This window comes from Durio zibethinus, chromosome 2 (genome assembly GCF_047325235.1).
Source record: "Durio zibethinus cultivar Kanyao isolate XHJ-2024 chromosome 2, ASM4732523v1, whole genome shotgun sequence".
In the NCBI taxonomy this organism is placed as follows: domain Eukaryota; kingdom Viridiplantae; phylum Streptophyta; class Magnoliopsida; order Malvales; family Malvaceae; genus Durio; species Durio zibethinus.
In genome coordinates, this window is record NC_143163.1 from 31,869,786 (window position 1) to 31,891,183 (window position 21,398).

A 21,398-nucleotide genomic window follows, 5' to 3' on the forward strand; every position below is an offset into this window, starting at 1 on the left:
CAACCTGTTATTAAGGGTGAGCAAAAGTTGATTTGAACTGACTAGACCGATCGAAACCGAGTGAATTCGGTTGAATCGATTCGATTTATTTGATTTTAGTTATAATCAATTTTTTAAATCGATTAAATTGATTAATTCGGTCGGTTTTTAATTTTTAAAATTGATGATCGCACTGATCGAATTAATCGACTTTTTAATAATTAAAAATAAAAAAAATTGAGATAAATATTTTTATTTTTATTTTTTTGTAAAATATTGTTGAAATTATTAAATTTTTTAGTAATTTAGTTTGAATGATACTAAAATTTAAATTTTATTGAATTGAATTTGTGGTTAAATAATTATTCATAACAAAAAAAAAGATAAAAAAATCTGTTATTTAACCGAACCGATTTTGATCGATTATTTAATAATATTCGGTCGGTTCGATTACTTGTTAAATGAAAGTCGATTAAGTCGGTTATTGATTTTTTCAAACCAAACCGACTGAACCGATTATTTACTCACCCCTACCTATTATATGATACTTGTTTTGTGTTAGGGACAAAGTCAGAAAATCTATTTTTCAGTCGAAATAAAATTATATATATAATCAAAGTGATTTATTTGAAAATTGCAAAGTAAGTAAAAATAATTATAAGGTACTAAATTGTAATAAGCATAAATACGATGATAATATAATTATTAAATAAGTATTCAAATACTTATAATTTATATTTCATGTAAAAAGAATTTAATAAAAACTTAGTCTGAATGTAGAAAAAAAATACCTTGAGCAGTTGGAAACTTTAATGTTAAAACATATTTTAGTAAAAAAAATATTTAAATACCCCACCCTTAATTCAAAGAAGGTTTCAAGAGTAATACCAACTAGAATGGTAACCATGCTTCTCGTCGGGCATTCTACTTCAATTTATTATAATTTAAGAGAATAAAAGGAGGTATCATTCTACTTGATTTTGATTATATATAAAAGATAATATAAACATAATTTTATTTGCATTTTAATTGTTTAAAAATAAATATAAACACCATTCTATTAGCATTTCAGTATTACAAAAGATAATATAAAGGATTTTTAAAAAAAGCATTAATTGTAAAAAAAAAAAGTTCAAAAGCATGTTATGATTGTAATATCAAACATTATTTAATTAAATATGTTTGATGTTATGGGTATATGATACATATATTTGATAGTATAGACATTTACCATTTCCCCCACCTTGTAAAGATCTCACATGCTACATTTCATCTAATGACTGCATTAACACCAGGCCTAATCTAATGTTCAAAATTAATGGACCTTACCGGAAAGGACCTCAACCTAGACATCACCTAGTTTTTAGCGTAAAGGGATAAAATTTATATGAAATTTTTTAAGATGAAATTTGTAAATTAAAAAAAAAAATGATTCAATAAAAACTTTAATGAAAAATCTAAATCGATAAATTAATATATAAATAATTATTAAAAATACTATTTATAATATAAATTTAATTGATATTTATTTAATAGTAAAAATTTTATCAACATTTTACTTAAAATATTTATCTAAAAAAAATAAAAATTTATTAATTTTTTAAAAAAATTTGTACATTTTATCTATATAATAAGATTTTTTAATCTAAAATTTTAATTTTTAATTTTTATTTTTATTTAATCATTTCTAATAAAAAATTTTATAAACTTCACTTTAAAAAAAATCTTTTTCTATTGTCAAGTACCCAAATCGTAAGTGATCATACTTGTTCAAAGAAGTCATGGCTGCATGATGATGACTTTGGTGGTGGTGGGAAAATGGAAGCCATCTTTCCAATAAATAAAGAGTTGATCAAGTTTAACCACTAGCTTAGATGCCCATTTGGTTTGACCTTAAGACATTCTTTCCCTAGTATATGACCGAAAATTTCTACATAAATTATGATAAAACCCTTCAATAGATTCATTGGACATGAAAGGGATTGAGATCGAGAACCACAGCAATATGCTGAATCAGAAGCCAGAGATCTTTAATATACTCAAAGAAGCTCTTATGATCCCTTATAAAACTACCCACTTCATCCCACTTTCTTTTGTGGCCTCCATACCCCTACTTTGCTTCTTGGTTTTCCATGAAATGATCCTCCAAAGAATACTTATTGCAACCTCGGAGATACTAAGACAACCCCCGGCTTATTTTGATGAATGGCTGGTACCAGTCAATGGCAGAAGAATGGCAAATGATTTCTTTTATAAACTGATCCAACTGGGTCTTCTCCATCTGCTGCCCCTTCATCAATTGGAGCTCTGCGCCGCGGTGGTTACCGTTGATTTGACAGGAAAAACATATATTAAAGAGAAACCCATGACTCCAAGGGAGATGGTAAAGAGACTTCTCAACAAAGCAAGGTGTAAAGGCATCCTCATCACATCTGCATATGTTTGCTTCGTATCAACTTGTTTTCTACTGGGATCAACATGGTTAGTGACAAACTACTATATTATAGTGAGGAACTTTTTCTATTATGTGTTCACTGCAGCACTTTTTAGAGTAGCTGCCGTGGCTTTGCTAGTGAAATACTTAGAATGGACTGCCATCTGGAACATGAGTATTGTGATTTCAATGTTAGAGGAGGTACATGGGGCAAATGCTCTGGGACTCTCGGCTTATTTTTGTAGAGGCAGCGAGAGACAAGGGTCTTGTTGATGCTTGTTTTCTTCGTGTGGGTTGTCGGTTTAAGGTTAGCATGTTTCTACAGTCAATGCAATCTGAAAGGCTGGAGAACTATTTTACATGTTAGTTTGATTTGCATGGGGAATGTGATGAAGTGGGTGGTTTGTGTGATCTATTTCTATCATCGCAAAAAACAGACCGTAGACAGGGTTGACGAGGAAGCAGGGAGACCTGTCAAAGCTGTATATGAATAAGATCGTTCTTCGGTACTAGAATTAGCCTGCCAGTTCTAAAGTCATCATATCTTTTATTAATTTATTTTGGGTGCAAAAAAAGGGTCCAAGAGTCCCTAGAATTCGAGCAGGATGTAACAGAACAAACTTTTATAAATTGTACCTAAAAAAATAACGCTCAACGTATTTGACCCACAATGTGAATGAGAACATTAGCTGTTCCTTGATCAGCAATGAGTTATGAACTTGAATACTTGAGATTGTTCTTGATACTCGATTTCTCACTTTTCCTAAATCTTTTTTCCTTTTCTGATCGTCTTTGAAAAGTTACCGTAGAGACCCAATTTTCTTTTTTTTTTTGGTTGAACTTTCTCCTTTTTCATCAATCAAGATCGCTACCTAACTTGGCACAATTGTTTTTAATTAGATTCATGTAATTTAAAATAAAAATTAATTAAAATAATTAATAAATTAATAATATATCGATAGATATATATTGTTATAGATGTAGTTGATCATGAAATTTTACGTCAAAGGATTTGGGCCCAGCAACTCAAGCAGGGCTAGGGTATGACGATGAAGAGAATCAAACCTCGTGTGGTTTAGGCCCATTGTACTGAAAATGGAATCCACTGTCGAGCCCATACGAAGTCACACCAAGTTGCTAGCACGCTGCCACAAAAAAGACACACACACAAACGAAGCAGAAAAGATTAAAGGGGAAAAAATGGAAAACCAGAAGCTTCAAGCTTACTAGACTTGTTTAATTGTTTTAGCTCTCAAATCTGGCTTTCTAAAATTCCCTTTTCTTTGTTTTTCTTCGATTAGGGTTTCTTGATTCTTCTAATTAGGAAATTTTAAATTCCAATTTGTTATCGTTTATTCTCTGCGTCAAGAGTCTCGAAAACCTTGAGATGGTTAATTTTCTTCTTGTTATAATTTCTTTTCTGCCTTTCAGTTTTTGATTACTTTTTTTTTTAATCAAATAATTTCATTTTCACTGTCTAACTTACTTACTGGTAAATTTACAGGCAACTCTAGTTGATTCATTTCCTGCGGACCTTGATGAATTATCGGGCAACGAAGCCAATGTTCTCGTGAGTTGAAATCTTACTTCTCTTCTCCTTTTTCCATTTCAGTTATTTTTATTTGATAATTAATATTATTATTGATATTCATATCAATCTCTTAGGACGAAGAAAATGATGATGTCAAAATCATGGAAGAAGATAATGATGGTGACCTCGCCGATTTTGAAGCCCTTAACTATGATGATCTGGACAGCGTTTCGAAATTGCAAAAAACTCAGAGACACATTGATATAATGCAGGTTAGTTTCATCTCTTAGCAATGTCTTTTGTTTTCACCTTCGTGTTTGAATTCTTAAATTTAGCATACTGGTCAGACTGGGAGTGGCAAACTGCGTGTGTGAGTTGGTCAGAGCAAACTTGCGGCCAAAGTTGCTAAGAAGTAGGTTTTCCTGTTCTTGTTTTAAGATTGCAAGTTTGGAAGTCATTTGTTGTTTTCCCAGTTTTGTTCAGTAGTTTTGGTATTAATTTCTCAAACTCAACCTTGCATGTTGATCTCATGGGTGTATTTTTTTTTCTTTCCTTCAGGTTCTAGGAAAAGCATTATGGAAGCAGTGGTGCTGCCTCTGGACTAACTTCAAGTTTGTCTTTCACACCTGTGCAGGTATTTATCTTCTTCTACTTTGACAATGAACTGACAGGATTTTAGTTCTACACATACAAGATATGAAAGATTTGAGAAGTCTGCCCGCTTGCTTTTTACTAGGTGCAAGAAAGGGTTTAGCATTTAGGACTCAAAATAGGGGTAAACAGTTTAGGTTAAGGCTGTTTAAGTTGCTTGAAGCAGAGGTGAAGAGATGAAATTACAAAAAGAAAAATCTGCATAAGACTATTTTTTTAGGTTGGTGATTTTACATTGTTGACTTCAATAATGCAAAAGGGTTCTAGCGATGTGGAGGACCAAGGAAACGAGGGCAGGGTTTCGGTTATTTTGAAGTAAGTGGCATATGTTATATGTAGTAATATGTGTGTAGGCATGTAAGGAATTTTAGAGGATTTATCTTTTAGCCTTAGAGATGTGTGTGTATTCTATCTCATAATGTGGCTGTCTGTCTGTATCTTGAGATGTAATGTTGTGTAACTTTGCTTCTTCTAAAATTTAGAACTATAGCTTTTGATGATTATTTTCTCAATTTTCCTTGGAGAGTAGGAGAGGGTTGGCAAAAGTCTTAGGTTGAACTTTTGAGAGGAATCAAACAGTAATGATTGGCATCTTTATTCCTCAAGGGATTGAGCTCACAAACCCTCAAGCTCATGTACATCAGCTTGGCAGTGGAACTCAAAGTACTTCTCTGAGACTGGAATATTTTCAAAGATCGAGAGGACATGAAAGAAAACACTTGCTGACTGCCACATCATTGGATGACATCGGTCTAAGGAAATCTATGTAAATTGTGAAAGCATCAGGATTACTCATGTTTGGTTATGCTGTAGTTTACCTATTTCATAGAGTTTAATAGACTTCTATAAAAACGATAGCTGCTTCAGTGACATGGAAAGTTTGTCCTTCATTCAAGCTACCATTCATTCTTTGCCAGTTATCTTTGAGACACATGTTTGTAGTCATGCGAGAGAGAGAGAGAGAGAGAGAGAGAGAGAGAGAGAGATCATGCTTTGCAGTTTTGTTTTGTTTGAATTTGTGTGTTTTTCTTTTGGAGATAAGTTACTTGGTTTATAAAATTTAGATGATAGCCTGTTGAATTTGCTGGGATTTGAATATTTGAGCTTTATCTGTTTCGTATGTCAGAATTTGTTTATGCATGTGTGGATCAGATTGTATGAAATTGATTGAACTGTTAAAAAGAAAATTGTGTGAACAATGATTAAACTGGGAATAGATGGTGGCCAACGCCTACATATTAGAATATATTCGAAAGCCTAAAGTAATAATGGAAAGTCTTGATAAAGGAACAGCACGTAAGATGTAAACTTCATCTTCTGTTTAGCGAAAGGGACTAAAGAGCTTCATATGGCTGTTTATATTTTCATCGTGAATGATAATGATCACCCACCTCCTAGTCTGATTCTTTTACTTTTCTAAGTGGGCCCAACACTCTTCCCAAGTGGCCGACAAAGCTAAACCTTTTACTTTCCGTGTATGATAAAACCTATTGTGAAAGTAGATTTTCAGTTGACTGCAGCACCATGCCAGATATGGAAAGTTGTCATGGCCGACGTCAGAAGAAGAAAAAGGACCCAAAAAAAATAAAAACTACACAGAAATGCTAGGGAAACTCGCAGCTGACATTATTACTGAACAGTCGAGTCCACATGAATCCACGTCACCTTATCTTTTAAACTTAAAACTGATAACGTATTATTACAAGTTGCATAACTCTCCTTTATAATTGACAGTAACATTGAATTACATTTATTTAGAAAGATCTTTCACGTCTTGTGCAAATGCAAATGTATTGCACATCTTTCGCGTCTTTTTAATTTTTGGTCTTATCTAATCTCCGACGATACTTATCCAAAAACATAATCAAGATATATTTTTTTTAATTTTGATATTAATTGTATTAAACAAGATATTTTTTTAATTTTGATATTGATTGTGTTATTGATATCAAAAACTGTGAAGTAAAGCTAAACTCACAAATAATACAACAATATTAGTATTTTTTTTCTTTTAACTTCTTATTTCTACAATTCTATTTATATTATATATTTTACTTAATTATAATTTTTACGTCTTTTTATGTATGTACAATAATTTTGTATTTGTGCAAGGTAAAAAATTAAAAAATAAATACTTTAAGTTATATTTGATACATAAAATAATAGATAAAATAATATGATAATTATTTTATATTATGTTAGATTTTTATATCATTGAAAGAGATAAAATTACAAAAAAAATTATCATTCTGTTAGTATAAGGTGATTTAATCTTTTCAAAATGAAAAATAATTATTTTTAATTTATAAAATTAAACTTATATATCTTATTATACCCTTAAAAATTATATCTATAATTTAAATAATATAAACTTTGAATAAGGATAATTTTGATCAATAAATAAATTATCCTATTTTAATTTTTGTATACATCAAATATAAGATAAAATAATATTATTTAATATAATCATATTCATAATATCATTTTATCCTATCTTATTATAATATCGTGTATCAAATATAACCTCAAAGTAATGTTATATATCTACTTATAATATTATAGCGTTTTTAAAATTTATACCCATTCAAAATTGTGGTATCTCTAATGCTATCCAAATTTTTTTTTTCTCAATTGTGATTAAAATTGCTATCGACAATCCAACTAAATAACAAATATAAAAATGTACTCATAGATTTAAAAGCAACAAAAAAATAATAACGAGATCATATTTTAATTAAAATTTATTCTAAAATATAATTCGCTTTCTATTCACTCACTTGTCATAGTATTTATTTATAAAATTTATTTTAAAAAATAGGATTTACACTATTATTATTATTTTTACTAAATTTAGCGTCATGAGTAAAATTATATCAACTTTAGTTGAGAAAATTATCAACAAAGTTTAAAAAATATTATAATAAATATAAAATTAGAATAGTTAAATTTTTTATATCTTATTGACAAAATTACCCATTTTTACAAAAGAATTATTTAACTGATCTTTTTAATTTTAAAAAAAAAATTTGGAGCTGCGTCAAATTTTAATTATTTTATTATAAGTTATTTTTTAAGTACAATAAGTAAGCTAATTTTTTGGGTATTTTTGGATTAAATAAAGTTAATTATTATGAATAATATATAATTTAAGAGTAAAATGATTGTCTATTTTTTTTTTCATATTTTATAATAAATTTGCTTGAACACTTTCCATAACCATAGAATTTAAAATTATTTTGAGTAAAAAAAACAACCGAAATATATTGAAATTTTAATAAAGACTAGTTTTAAAACCATGAGATACACAAAAATATATTTATATATCAATAAATTTTATATAAATATAAATTTTTTTAAATGATAATATAAGCTATGAAGCTTATAAACAACTCAAAACTTATATAATCATTTTTATTTAAATTTATATATTTTAATATAATAAAATAAATTAATTACATATTGAATATATTTATACAATTATTATCAATTCTAGAGAAAACTCAAACTATAACTTATTAAATCAAGATAATCTCTAAACAAAAGATAAGAATGTTTTTTATTTCAAAAAAATTAAAAATTTCATCTTTAAAATCAATTTTCGCATATAAACTTTTTTTCATGAGAGATTCTTCCATAAGTTGTTGTTAAAATGAAGATGCAACAATTAATTCTCTAGTATTTTTTGCTATCTTTGAAGTAGGTATCATTTTATTTGATGAGACAATAGATTTCACAAACGGAAGTAAAGAGATAGATAAAATAGCAATATGTAATTTGACAATAATTGAGTTATAATCTTAACTATATAACTTTCTAATAAACATAATCATTATAATAAGCTTATATATACCTCTTCTAATAATTTTTTACATTCAAGCTCAGGGAAAAAATTGTGCATCTTATTCACAAAAGTTTTGGTATTATTTATCTCAAGATTATACTTGGTTGCCCTCATCTCGAACATAAAAATTTTACCTCTAAGATCTTCAAATATCTGTTGGATTTTATAATCTTTATTTTCCTAAATCATAATTATAAATATATCATTCAATTAATTTGAATATTAAATAATATTAAAATAATTTTTAACTCAATACCTTAACAGATATTTCATACAGATCATTAATATTTCTATTAATTAAATTTTTAGTTTATGTATTAAACTGTACAAATATTGTCATTCCAAAATTATCATATGCCTCAATATTCAACTTGTACCTATAAAAAATGTAAAATTCTATAATTATAAATATAATATAATAATTTAAAATATTTTTATTATCATCATGGAATAATATTTTTTTATGTATCAAATATAAAAAATATAAATACTAATTACCTTAGAGTTGGATTAGGGACACCGACATTGCAGGAATAACATTGAAATTTCCCATTAATTTTAGATAGTTAAAGAAATATAAGTTATAAGTTTAAAAAGAGAATAACTTTTTAGTAGCATTGACCAAGAAACAATACAAAGTGAAAATTAGAGAAAAAATTAAAGTAGAATTGAATAGCGATCAAAAGATATAAAATTAGTAAAAAGTGGTTAAAGATACATTATATTTAACCTAGAGCTACTTATACAAAATGTGTTGTAGGTTAATTAATAAGATAATTTTAAATTATGAAAGTTAATATTAAAATAATAAAAATTGTGAGTGAATAATGGTCTAACAATAGTAAGTTGATTGATATTGAAATATTTTATTTTGGCATTAACATTTAGAAATCCCTTAATTTAAAAAATAAAATAAAATAAATATATTATATTTAATAATGGCAATAAAACAAATTAAATTTTAATTAAATCAATGTGCATTAATATCTAGATTTTAAAATTATAAAACGTTACAAATAAAATTAAATGAAATCCAAGTGCATTAATATTTTTTCAAATGAAATCAAACGTGCATTAATGTTTTACGAAATGAAATCATATTTAATAAAATATAAATCTACCAATCAAATATAAATTAATAAAATATTTTATTTCATTAATTTGATATATTTGCTTTCTATATTTACATATGAAATATATCAATTATTGGATACTATATTTAATCAAATATAAATATATCAAATAATTGATTAGAGAATCAATTATTTTATAATTGTAATTGTAATATTTATGAAGTTATTAATTATATATTGATTGATTTAATTTGTCAAATTAAGAAAATTTTAAGATTTAATACTTTTAATATGAATTGAATTGAAAGTAATTTAAGATTAATAATAAAAACATAAATATAATCAATTTAGTTTTTTAATTATTTTTAAATTAAAAATACATTAAATAGAATAAAATAAATTTATTAGATGTCACATAATAATTTTTAAAACAATTCATATATCATTATTTTAAGTCATTCACATAGGATTTTTTTTTTTTATTTTTGTCAAAAACTTTGACTTTTATATATTTATATAAAATTAAAAAGTTAATTGAATAAATTGATCATAAGAAAATATATATATAACGTATATATATTTTGTTTAATTCAAAATTATCTGTAAAAACAATGACAATATTAATATATTTTGGGAACACCAAAGGCCTTTTAGTCTTAACGTAACTTTTTGGATGTGATTTGAAAATTGGGACCATGCAACAGAAAAAAAAAAAGAAAAAGAGATGACTTGAATATTCGGTTGCCGGTATTTAGTTGAAAAAATGTGGAAGCGTGGCTTCATGTACGAGGGAGTGTTGGAGGGTGATGGCACGTATGGGTGGCGCTAGCATTCCCCAAAACTATATGGAAATTATCACGTTCGACGTCAGAAGAATAAACAGATCAAAATATGAAAATTATCTCATTCCAACTTATCCGATGCTTTTTGTTTTACAGTTGTATAGTTCCACGCACGCATTCAAACTCATTTTCAGATGACGCCAAATTTGTACTCTTTTTTTTTGGGATTTTGTTGAAGCTGGCAAACTGCCCTAAGCGTTGACTTCCACGCGGCACCGATTACTTGTAGAACCCCAACTGCCCCTTTAACTGTCCCCACCCCTGATCTTCCTCTGCCTGCGCCTACTTAAGGCGACTTCTGGCATTGCATTGCAGATGCGCCACAAACTCCCTTCTCATTTTTTTTTATCAAAAGAAAAACAAAAATTCTGATTAAATTAAGTTTAATTTCGTTTCAAATCTCTTGATTGTTAGATAATCGATCATGGCGGGGGCTACCTGGATTTCATCGTTGCTTTCTCGTAAATTGGCTTCTTCTTCTTCTTCTTCTATGCTCTCTAAAGGTATTTCTATTTGAATTGATTACTTCATTTTTCTGTGAAAATTTTTCATTCTTTTAATTTTCGTTTTCTTACCTTTTTTTTCTCAAAACAATTGGATACCGAACTCTTATTTTAATGAAATATAAATGTTAGCTACGATTAATTTAATCATTTTTTTACTTTCGAGGTCCGATGGAATTTTTTTGTAGTGTGTTTGTTTGGTTGCTCAGAAAATTTAATGAGAAAAAGGAAGGGAAAACTTTTTTTTTTTTTAACTTCTAGTTTCGTAACGCATTTGTTATGTCTCTAATAAGAAAATCAACGTGAAACTGAACACTTACATACAAAGTTTCTCTATCAAGAAAAAAGAGTATCACTGATATTAAGTTTCCAAAATTTTCATTCCTTTTTGCTTAAATTATAATAAGAAGATGCAGAGTTGAACAACAAATTTAACACCCTGGCATGTCAAAGAAAACGTTTGATATATCAAGTTATAAACGAAGTTGCATTTTTTGCATCTGTATAAACAGCAAAAAAAAAAAAACAATTTTTTTCTTATGGATATAATTAAATATGTTATGCATTTATGGCACGAGAGAATCTTGATGTAGTAATGTGGATAACAAGTGCAGTTATTATTATCCTTCTTTCCTTTCATGTATTGTGAGCCGAAAATTTTTGTGGGAGTTGGCTTGTTACTGTTAGTTTTATTACTACTAGTATTCATTCTTAGCCTTAGTTGTTGAAATTAGTTTTTTGTTTCCAGGGAGGATCTCTGGAGTGGGCAGAGTGGTTTCTAATTACACCACTGCTGCTGCTTTTGAGAACCCAATTACTCCTTCTGTCAAAGTGAACTACACTCAGCTTTTAATTAATGGGAACTTTGTTGATTCGGCATCAGGTGAGCTTTTGGTTTCTCACATTCATGTACAGTTATACATTGTTGTGGACGTACCTATAAATATGTCTCGTAGGCATTTTATGTTAGTTATTCTTCAGCTAATTCTTTACCAAATCTCGCAATCCAACAGGTAGAACTTTTCCAACACATGACCCCAGGACAGGGGATGTGATTGCTCATGTTGCTGAAGCTGATGCTGAAGATATAAATCGAGCAGTTTCTGCTGCTCGCAAGGCCTTTGATGAAGGAACATGGCCAAAGATGACTGCTTATGTAACTTAACAGTTTTTACTTCTTACTGTCATATTAAATAATCTTCAACCCTGCTAAACTTTGTCTAATGTATTCCAGGAAAGATCAAGGGTATTGTTCCGATTTGCTGATCTTCTTGACAAACATACTGAGGAACTTGCGACACTTGAGACTTGGGATAATGGAAAGCCATATGAACAGGCTGCTAAGGTTGAACTACCGATGATCTCACGTATAATTCGGTACTATGCTGGTCAGTAAAGTCACTGAAATTACACTTAAACATTTTTTGCTATCTCAAGTATCATTTACTAGTATCTTGTTTGCTTTTATGCAATGTCTGACGCGGGATTCTTTGGGTTATTCAGGTTGGGCAGACAAGATTCATGGTCTTACAGTTCCAGCTGATGGCCCACATCATGTGCAAACCATACATGAACCAATTGGTGTTGCTGGTCAAATTATTCCATGGAATTTTCCTCTTCTCATGTTTGCTTGGAAGATTGGACCTGCCTTAGCATGTGGCAATACTATTGTTCTTAAGACAGCAGAGCAGACACCCTTGTCTGCTCTTTATGCTGCCAAGCTAATTCACGAGGTAGTTTCTTGAGTATATAACCTCTATTTACCTATTTCTCACCATGGGGTTTGTACCTAATAATTTCTTTTAGATTTCACCAACAGCACAACGTTAGGCTCTGCTTTTATTTTTTTTTCTTAAATTTATATCTTAATTTAAATACACTGAATTCAGATAAACGATACTTAAAACTTCAGTGTTTTTTGGTGGCGTATGTGCAGCTTTTGTTATTATATAATTAAGAATGTAAACGCAGGTTTTTTTGTGCCCATGGTTTATAACTTGATTATTGAATTCCTAAAGTTATGCTTGAATGACTGTTCATATAGTTATTCTTGATCTTTCATTCACTCATTCTCACTGGGAATCATTTTCACAGGCTGGACTTCCTCCAGGTGTTCTAAATGTGGTTTCAGGTTTTGGTCCAACTGCTGGTGCTGCTCTTGCCAGTCATATGGAAGTGGATAAGGTACTTTACATCCTTAAAAGAACTACTCAGTCTACATTAATTCCTGTTACCGTCATTTACTCTCAAAGAACTATCAACTTTATCTTTTATGGGTTCATATACTAATGTCTGGTATGATTGTTCTGAATTCCCTGTTTTAACATGTAATTTTTATAATCTTGGCAATCATATCTAAGTTGATAAAAAATTAATAAAGTGGTGTGATATTTGTATGCTATTATATATTCCCATGTTTTTAGTTGGTAAATAGAAAAATAGTCATTACAAATATCTAAAATGTTGGACAAGGAACTTTAGTTTTGTAGGTAAGCTCTTATCATCAACTCTGTTTTTATTTGGCACCTTTAGAGTCCAGCTGTTTGTTAAGTTCACGTTTCTTGAAAATTTGAAGGGACTTAGTAACGAGTGTTCCAATTAAGGCATTCTGAATTCCCCTCTCAACTCTCTCTTTCTGAAGAGTTGATTTGCCATTGACTAGCATAAACAAGTTGATCTCCGTGAAAGATTGGTAAACTTGTAGAAATAAAACTATCAACCCTGCCCTAAAATTTCTATATATTATATCAGATAGAATGTCCATAGAAGTAATCCAAGAAATATATATTTCATTGCATGACTCTTTTAGTGTACCTATGAGATCAATGGTAACCTTTTACAGCTTGCTTTCACTGGATCAACTCAAACTGGAAAAATTGTCCTTGAGTTGGCTGCGAAAAGCAATCTTAAGCCCGTAACATTGGAGCTTGGAGGAAAATCGCCTTTTATTGTATGCAAGGATGCTGATGTGGACAAGGCAGTTGAGCTGGCCCACTTTGCTTTGTTCTTTAATCAGGTATGTCTGAGGATATGCACCAAAGTCAGTTTCAATATAGGGATTCTTTTTATTGACTGTAGTTATAAACCATTTGCAGGGACAATGTTGCTGTGCTGGCTCTCGTACATATGTACATGAGAGTGTATATGATGAATTTTTAGAGAAGGCAAAGACACGTGCATTGAAACGTAGTGTTGGTGATCCATTCTTGGCTGGAATTGAACAAGGTCCTCAGGTAAATCAACGACCGTTTCTTCATATAGCTGTTCTTATGTCAAGTGATTTTTAAGTACATTATTAAGAACAATGCTAAACCATATTCAAGCAGCCCAATCTTCAATAGCTAAGAGGAGAATCAATGAAAATGCAATGTTATATTTTGGTTTGTGTCCTATAAATTCTTCTATGTTAGCTAGTTATACTGACAACGGTGCATACTTAAATCAGATTGATTCAGAACAATTTGAAAAGATCTTGAGGTACATAAGATCGGGTGTTGAAAGTGGAGCAACTCTTGAAACCGGAGGGGAGAGGATAGGGGACAAGGGCTACTATATTCAGCCCACCGTCTTCTCCAACGTAAAGGTATTACATTCACAACTTCAACTGTAACCAGATTACCAAGAATGCTATTGAAACATGATACTGGAGATAAATGATAAAACTTGCACTTTTATCAGGAAGATATGTTGATTGCTAAGGATGAGATATTTGGTCCAGTTCAGTCTGTCCTCAAATTCAAGTGAGCAAATCAACCAAGCCTTGTGCATCTTGTAGTAAGAGAATTTAGGCCCGACTGATGTAATAATGTTTCCTTAATTGCAGGGACATCGATGAGGTTATTGGGAGGGCTAATGCTACCAGTTATGGACTGGCTGCTGGTGTCTTTACACATGACTTAGACACTGCAAACACCTTGACCCGCGCATTGAAAGTGGGAACAGTTTGGATAAACTGCTATGATGTGTTTGATGCAGCTATTCCATTTGGTGGGTACAAGATGAGTGGACAGGGAAGAGAAAAGGGTATTCATTGTCTAAGCAATTACTTGCAAGTAAAGGCCGTTGTCACTCCCTTGAAGGATCCAGCATGGATATAAATGATAAATCCCTTTTACCAACTTTAATTTCTCTTTCTTTAGTACCTCTGTTTCCTTAATCGGCGGAACTAAAGATTGCAGCAATAATTGAGGTAGGAATAATTTGGTGAATTGTTGATGATGAAAAAGTTAAAAACCTTTTCGGGTCTCTGAATACAATCACAGCCAGCTGTGCTCGATGACAAGGCATCAACGTTGGTCATTTGGTTCTTTTTTGCCTTTTAGCTTTCTTGCAGGAATCAACCTTTAAAAAAAATAATGAGAAGCTCTAAATCTATCGTAACAGTTTCGTCGTGTTTGGTTCCCTGGAATGACCTTTCCATTCCAGCTCTGTTCTTGACGGAATGATCTTTCCATTCAACCTAAAGAATTGTTATTCCGTGTGATTCTCTGTTCCTTAAACATCAGGAATCATCGTTCTTGACTCCCCTTTAGGAATAGCTATTCAACGCGCTAAGGAATAGTACATTATAATTTTTTTTTGACAAAATTATAATCGATTAATTTGCATATTATTGGCATATATAAGCTAAAACAAACCCTATTTCATTTTCAACAAATAATTTTATCACATCATCCACCGACGAGCAGGAAAGTCCTTCAGCAAATGAACAAGAAGAGCTCTTTTCTATATTTTTTGTTTTCTTTCGAATAAAATATGCAGGAAATTCGATGAGAGAATGAAGTGAGGTTTTGCAAAGTAACAAGCATTAAGAAAATTTTCTTCAAAAAATTTTAGATTTTTGAATCCATATAATAATAGTGCTACTAGAACTTTGAAATTCAAAATGTTTAGCTCATTAAAGTTTATTTGACAAAGACGAGACCAATTTGCATAACTATAGCAAATATATATATAAGTTAAAACAAACTCTTATCTCATTTTCAACAAGTAACTCCATCTTCGCATCATCACTGAAGAATAAGAAAGTTCTAACGATAAAAGCAGGAAGAGTTCTTTTTCTATAGTTTTTGTATTTTTTGGAATAAAATGCAAGAAGTTTGATGAGAGAATGAAGTGAGGTTTTTTCAAGTTACAAGCATTAAGAAAAATTTCTTCAAAAAATTTTAGATTTTTAAGTCCATAAAATAATAAAGCTAAAACTTGAAATTTCAACGCATTAAGAAATAGCTCATTAAAGTTTTTTTTTTTTGACGAAATTATCCTACATCAATTTGTACAATTATCGGCACATATATAAGTTATAAAACAAACTCTATCTCATTTTTAAAATAAAATGCAAAAAGTTTGATTAGAGAATGAAGTGGGGGTTTTTCCAAGTTACAAGCAGCAAGAAAATTTCTTCAAAAAAATTTGATTCTTAGTCCGTATAATAATAAAGTTAAAATTTTGAAATTCAACACACTAAGAAATAACTCATTAAAGTGTTTTTGACAAAATTATCCTTAACCATTTTGCATAATTACCGACACACACACACACATATATATATATATATATATATATATATATAAGTTGAAACAAATCCCATCTTATTTTCAACAAATAACTCCATTGCCACATCTTCCACTGAAGAGCAAAAAGGTTATTCAGCAAACAAACAAGAAGAGCAGAAAGAGCTCTTTTTTCTATATATATATATATATATATATATATATATATATATATATATATATATTTGTTTTCTTTGGCATAAAATGCAAGAAGTTTGATAAGAGAACGAAATGGGGTTTTTCCAAAGTTAAGTTACAAGTAGTTGAAAATTTTCTTCAAAAAGTTTTGATTTTTGAGTCCATATAATAATAAAGCTAAAACTTTGAATTATTCAATACGTTAAGGAATACCTCATTTATTTTGACAAAATATCCTTGACCAATTTGCATAATTATCGATATATATAAGTTAAAACAAATCCAATCTTATTTTCATCAAATAATTAACTTCATTGCCGCCTCATCCATTGAAGAGTAAGAATGTTCTTCAGCAAACGAACAAAAAAAAAAGCAAAAAGAGCTTCTTTTTCTTTTTGTTTTCTTTGGAATAAAATGCAAGAAATTTGATGAGAGAATAAAGTGGGGCTTTTCCAAGTTAGAAGCAGTAAGAAAATTTTCTTCAAAATAATAAAGCTAAAATTTTGAAATTCAACGTGCTAAGGAATAGCTCATTAAAGTTTTTTGGTAAATTATCCTTGCCCAATTTACATAATTATTGGCATACATATATATAAATTAAAACAAACCCTTTATCATTTTGAACAAATAACTCCATTGGCGCATCATTTGTTGAATAGTAAGAAGGGTTTTTAGCCAACGAACTAGAAGAGTTTTTTTTTTTTCAAATAAAATGCAAGAAGTTTGATGAGAGAATGAAGTGGGGTTTTCCAAGTTACAAGTAGTAAGAAAATTTTCTTCAAAAGATTTTTGATTTTTGAGTCCATATAATAATGACACAAAAACTTTGAAATTCAATGCCCCAAGGAATAGGTCATTAAAGTTGTTTTGACAAAATTATCCTTGACCAATTTGTATAATTATTGGCATATACATAAATTAAAACAAACCCTATTTCATTGTTCAACAAATAATTGCATTGCTGCATTATCCATCGAAGAGCTAGAAGGTTCTTCAACCAACGAACAAGAAGAGCAAGAAGAGCATTTTTTTTTTTATCAAAATTTTTGTTTTCTTTGAAATAAAATGCAAAAAATTTTGATTTTTAATCCATATAATAATAAAGTTAAAACTTTGAAATTCAATACACTAAGGAATAGCTCATTAAAGTTTTTTTTTTGATAAAATTATCCTTAACCAATTTGCATAGTTATCGACATATATATAAGATGAAACAAATCCCATCTCATTTTCAATAAATAACTCCATTGCTACATCATCCACTTAAAGAGCAAAAACGTTTTTTAGTAAATGAACAAGAAGAGCAAAAAGAGGCTCTTCTTCTATACTTTGTTTATAAAATGCAAGAAGTTTGATGAGAGAATGAATTGGGATTTTTCCAAGTTACAAGTAGTAGAATATTTTTCTAAAAAAAATCGATTTTTAAGTTCATATAATAATAAAGCTAAAACTTTGAAATTTAATACGCTAAGAAATACCTCATTTATTTTGACAAAATTATCCTTGACCAATTTGCGTAATTACTAGCATATATATATATACATATATATATATATATATATAAAAGTTAAAACAAACCCTATCTCATTTTCAACAAATAACTCCATGGGGGCATCATTTGTTGAACTGTAAGAAAGTTCTTCAGCAAACGAACAAGAAGAGCTCTTTTTATATATTTTTTATTTTCATTGGAAAAAAATGCAAGAAGTTTAATAACAGAATGAAAAGGGCTTTTCTAAGTTGCAAGTAGTAAGAAATTTTTCTTCAAAATTTTTTATAAAAATTTTTGAGTCCATATAATAATAAAGCTAAAACTTTGAAATTCAACGCGCTAAGAAATAGCTTATTCAAGTTTTTTTTTTTTCTGACAAAATTATCCTTGACCAATTTGCATAATTATCGACATATATGAAAGTTAAAACAAACCTTACCTTGTTTTCAAGAAATAACACCATAGCCGCATCATCCACTGAAGAGCAAGAAGGTTCTTCAGCAAACGAACAAGAAGAGCTCTTTTTCTATATTTTTTGTTTTCTTTGGAATAAAATACAAAAAGTTTGATGAAAGAATGAAGTGGGGGGTTTTTCCAAGTTACAACCGGTAAGAAAATTTTCTTCAAAAAAAATTGATTTTTGATTCCATATAATAATAAAGCTAAAACTTTGAATGACGTTAGGTTCTAAATCTATAATAAATAAAAGGAAATGGGTTTTTTAAGTTGCAAGCTTCAAATCTGTGTAAAGAATTGAATGGATATTTTAGAGAAAGGATTTTATGAAAAAATTATTTCACATCAGCATATGTCCTTTTCATTCAAATCAGGTCACATAATCATATTAATAAAAAAATTAATCATTTATTATAAATCACATATATGAGTGTTGAAATTAATATTCATCATTTAGTTATCACATGTAATATATAATAAATAATTAATTTTTTTTATTATCATGATTACATGGCATGATTTAAATAGAAAGAACAGGTGTCGATGTAGAATAACTAGTTCATACAATCATTTCTTGAGTTTTCCAAACTGCAAATACAGGCGTAAGGAATGGAAATGCAAGAAAGAAGAAAAAGGGAGAGCTGAAAGAGGAGATGAAAGAAAAATGTGTGAGTTTTAAAAGAGTTTTGTTTTTAGTTTGGGGAGAAAATTAGAGGAAAAAAGGAATAATTGTAAGAAACTAATGAAATATTTTATGAGGATACTTTGGACATTGTACTAACTATTCTTTTTTTATTTCATAATCTATTGTTGTCAACATGAAAATAAAGTTAGAATGCTTAACTTATTCTACTAACCAAACAATAGAATACATATTCCATTTTATTCTTTTCTTCTTTTTTTTTTGTTAAAGGGTTAAAAAAAGCCTTAAACTATAATTAAAAAATCATCCAAATATTTATTTTTTATAGCAATCAATTAATCTCTTTAATATCTATTTATATTCAATTAAACCTTTATTTGGATGAAAAAGTTAATATCATTAATTTTTTATTGACTAAGATAAAACCCATATGATATTAATAATATAGATTAAAATTTGACACATGACGTAGTTAATATATATAAAAACTAGCTTGTGACTTGTGTGATGCATAAATTTATTTATTTATTTAATTTGAAATTATAATTATAAAATGATATTAAATTTTAAATAAATATATAAACAAAATGTAAAGGTATTATTCAAAAATATTAAATTCTTTATTTTTTAAAATTTTTAAGTGAAAATGGATGATCGGTCTCTTCATAAACTATTTTCAAATTTTGTGTAATTATCAAATTTAAACTTGAAAATAATGTATTTAAATTTACAAAATGATAGAAAGTCTTGAAAAATAAACACTTTCCTAGGCTTAAGGATATAAATTGGATAATGCTTAAAAATATAATGAAATACAAATGAATTAAATTATCATTCATAATTAAAAATATATAATTTCATTTTCACTTTAATTATTCTATCGTTTATATTTAAATATCCATATTTAATGAAAAAATTCTTGTATTACAAAATTAAAGAAAATAATATTTTTATTATTTGAACAATTTGATTCAAAAAGTAAACAAGTTGTAGACACTTTAGATAATTGTCTTCAAAAGTCTTACAGAAAAAAAATAAAAAGCTTTTCATCTCCATCTCAATGTTAAGTTATTAATATAAGATGATAAAGTTTAGTAGCAAAGTAGATATACTTATCATCTTATAAATATTAATATTTTCGGTAAATAAAAGCAGGTGGTATTATATCATTTTCATAGTTTACTTTTTTACTTGTACAACAACGGAGTACCCTAACTCTATCTTTTAACTCTTGCATTTTATGGATACAACATTTAGCAATACAAAACAAACAAATAAACCTCATGAAGGATTATTTTATTGTTACATTGTAAATATCAAAAGCGCCATATGTTTTAACATTAAAGCGAACATATCTCTATTCTTACTTCCTACAATAATCTAGTTAAACAAAATGCAATATTTAAATATTGCTATTATAATTTTTATTGATTTTTACCTAATAAAACTATTGTTTTGTTTGATGGGATGCTCGATTTTGAAGTTTTAATTCCCTTGACTTAATATACGGCCTATTATTCCTAAAAGCAAGTTCTAGAAAAAGGCCATTGTAGCGCAAACATTCCACAAATTAATGGCAAAACTATAATTATTGATCAAATAGAACGCAATTGGTAAGAAAACTTTTGTCACACTGGTATTTTTTAGAGAGAATATCAATTGTAGATAAAAATCCTCAAAGCTCTGGATTGGATGTTTTGTAATTAACATCCCTTTTAACCATTAACCAGTTGCTAAAAATCAAAATAATAGTTTCCCAAAATAAAAAAAAAGAATATATGCAATTGGTAATGAATGAAAGAGATAAAGATGATATTTTATATGATATAAGTAGGATTAATACCATTGGTACGTGCAATTAATCAACTAAATAAGTAATAAGAGAAATTTAGCACAAGAATATTTCATCAAGGTGGAAGATGGCATCCATTAAATAGTGAAATAAATGATATTTAGTATTTTAAAATTTATTAAAAAATTTATAAAAATAAATTTATATTTAAAATTTTTAAATTTAAAACAAATATATTTAGATTGTTAAAAATATATTTAAAAAGAGATCATATATCTAGTTGTTAAAGATAAATCTAAATTATATTTTTTTTTAAATTAAAAAAGAGATGTGTAGATGGTTTAATAGTTCATTTTAAAAAAGAAATAACAAAATTATTTATTTTATTCAAATGTTTTTGAAAAAAAGTGAGTTTGGGATAAATTTTATTTGATTTTAATTAAAATAAAACTCTTGAAATATTAAAATAAA

General features: G+C 28.5%; 2 protein-coding genes and 1 pseudogene across 3 annotated transcripts; all 3 read left to right on the plus strand.

The window, feature by feature from the left end:
- The first annotated feature begins 1,784 nt into the window (after positions 1 to 1,784).
- LOC111317666 (uncharacterized) lies at positions 1,785 to 3,108 on the plus strand (annotated as a pseudogene).
- A 457-nt stretch (positions 3,109 to 3,565) lies between these two features.
- On the plus strand, positions 3,566 to 5,515 carry LOC111317416 (U4/U6 small nuclear ribonucleoprotein Prp31 homolog). 2 transcript variants are annotated; one of them, XM_022919846.2, is made up of 5 exons: positions 3,566 to 3,803; positions 3,918 to 3,983; positions 4,079 to 4,216; positions 4,503 to 4,578; positions 5,125 to 5,515. In XM_022919846.2, the coding sequence occupies exons 1-5, from the start codon at positions 3,801 to 3,803 to the stop codon at positions 5,145 to 5,147; spliced, it is 306 nt and encodes a 101-aa protein (XP_022775581.2). In that variant the 5' UTR covers positions 3,566 to 3,800; the 3' UTR covers positions 5,148 to 5,515. The 2 variants fall into 2 exon arrangements, with proteins under 2 accessions (XP_022775581.2, XP_022775577.2); XM_022919842.2 differs by having other exon boundaries at positions 5,202 to 5,515.
- A 5,153-nt stretch (positions 5,516 to 10,668) lies between these two features.
- On the plus strand, positions 10,669 to 15,240 carry LOC111317858 (aldehyde dehydrogenase family 2 member B7, mitochondrial-like). The gene is made up of 11 exons (XM_022920337.2): positions 10,669 to 10,854; positions 11,603 to 11,737; positions 11,868 to 12,010; positions 12,089 to 12,242; positions 12,358 to 12,587; positions 12,949 to 13,038; positions 13,697 to 13,870; positions 13,950 to 14,087; positions 14,300 to 14,437; positions 14,533 to 14,594; positions 14,678 to 15,240. Exons 1-11 carry the CDS (start codon positions 10,776 to 10,778, stop codon positions 14,949 to 14,951), a joined length of 1,617 nt encoding a protein of 538 aa, XP_022776072.2. The 5' UTR covers positions 10,669 to 10,775; the 3' UTR covers positions 14,952 to 15,240.
- Positions 15,241 to 21,398: the final 6,158 nt, after the last annotated feature.

Bases quoted from the DNA above. Each gene is read 5' to 3' on its own strand.
- LOC111317416 (XM_022919842.2), top strand. The intron at 3,984-4,078 runs GTGAGTTGAAAT...TCAATCTCTTAG, and splicing joins GCAACGAAGCCAATGTTCTC to GACGAAGAAAATGATGATGT. The intron at 4,579-5,201 runs GTATTTATCTTC...TTATTCCTCAAG, and splicing joins TGTCTTTCACACCTGTGCAG to GGATTGAGCTCACAAACCCT.
- LOC111317858 (XM_022920337.2), top strand. From the start codon at position 10,776: ATGGCGGGGGCTACCTGGATTTCATCGTTGCTTTCTCGTAAATTGGCT. The intron at 10,855-11,602 runs GTATTTCTATTT...TTTTGTTTCCAG, and splicing joins TTCTTCTATGCTCTCTAAAG to GGAGGATCTCTGGAGTGGGC. The intron at 14,595-14,677 runs GTGAGCAAATCA...CCTTAATTGCAG, and splicing joins CAGTCTGTCCTCAAATTCAA to GGACATCGATGAGGTTATTG.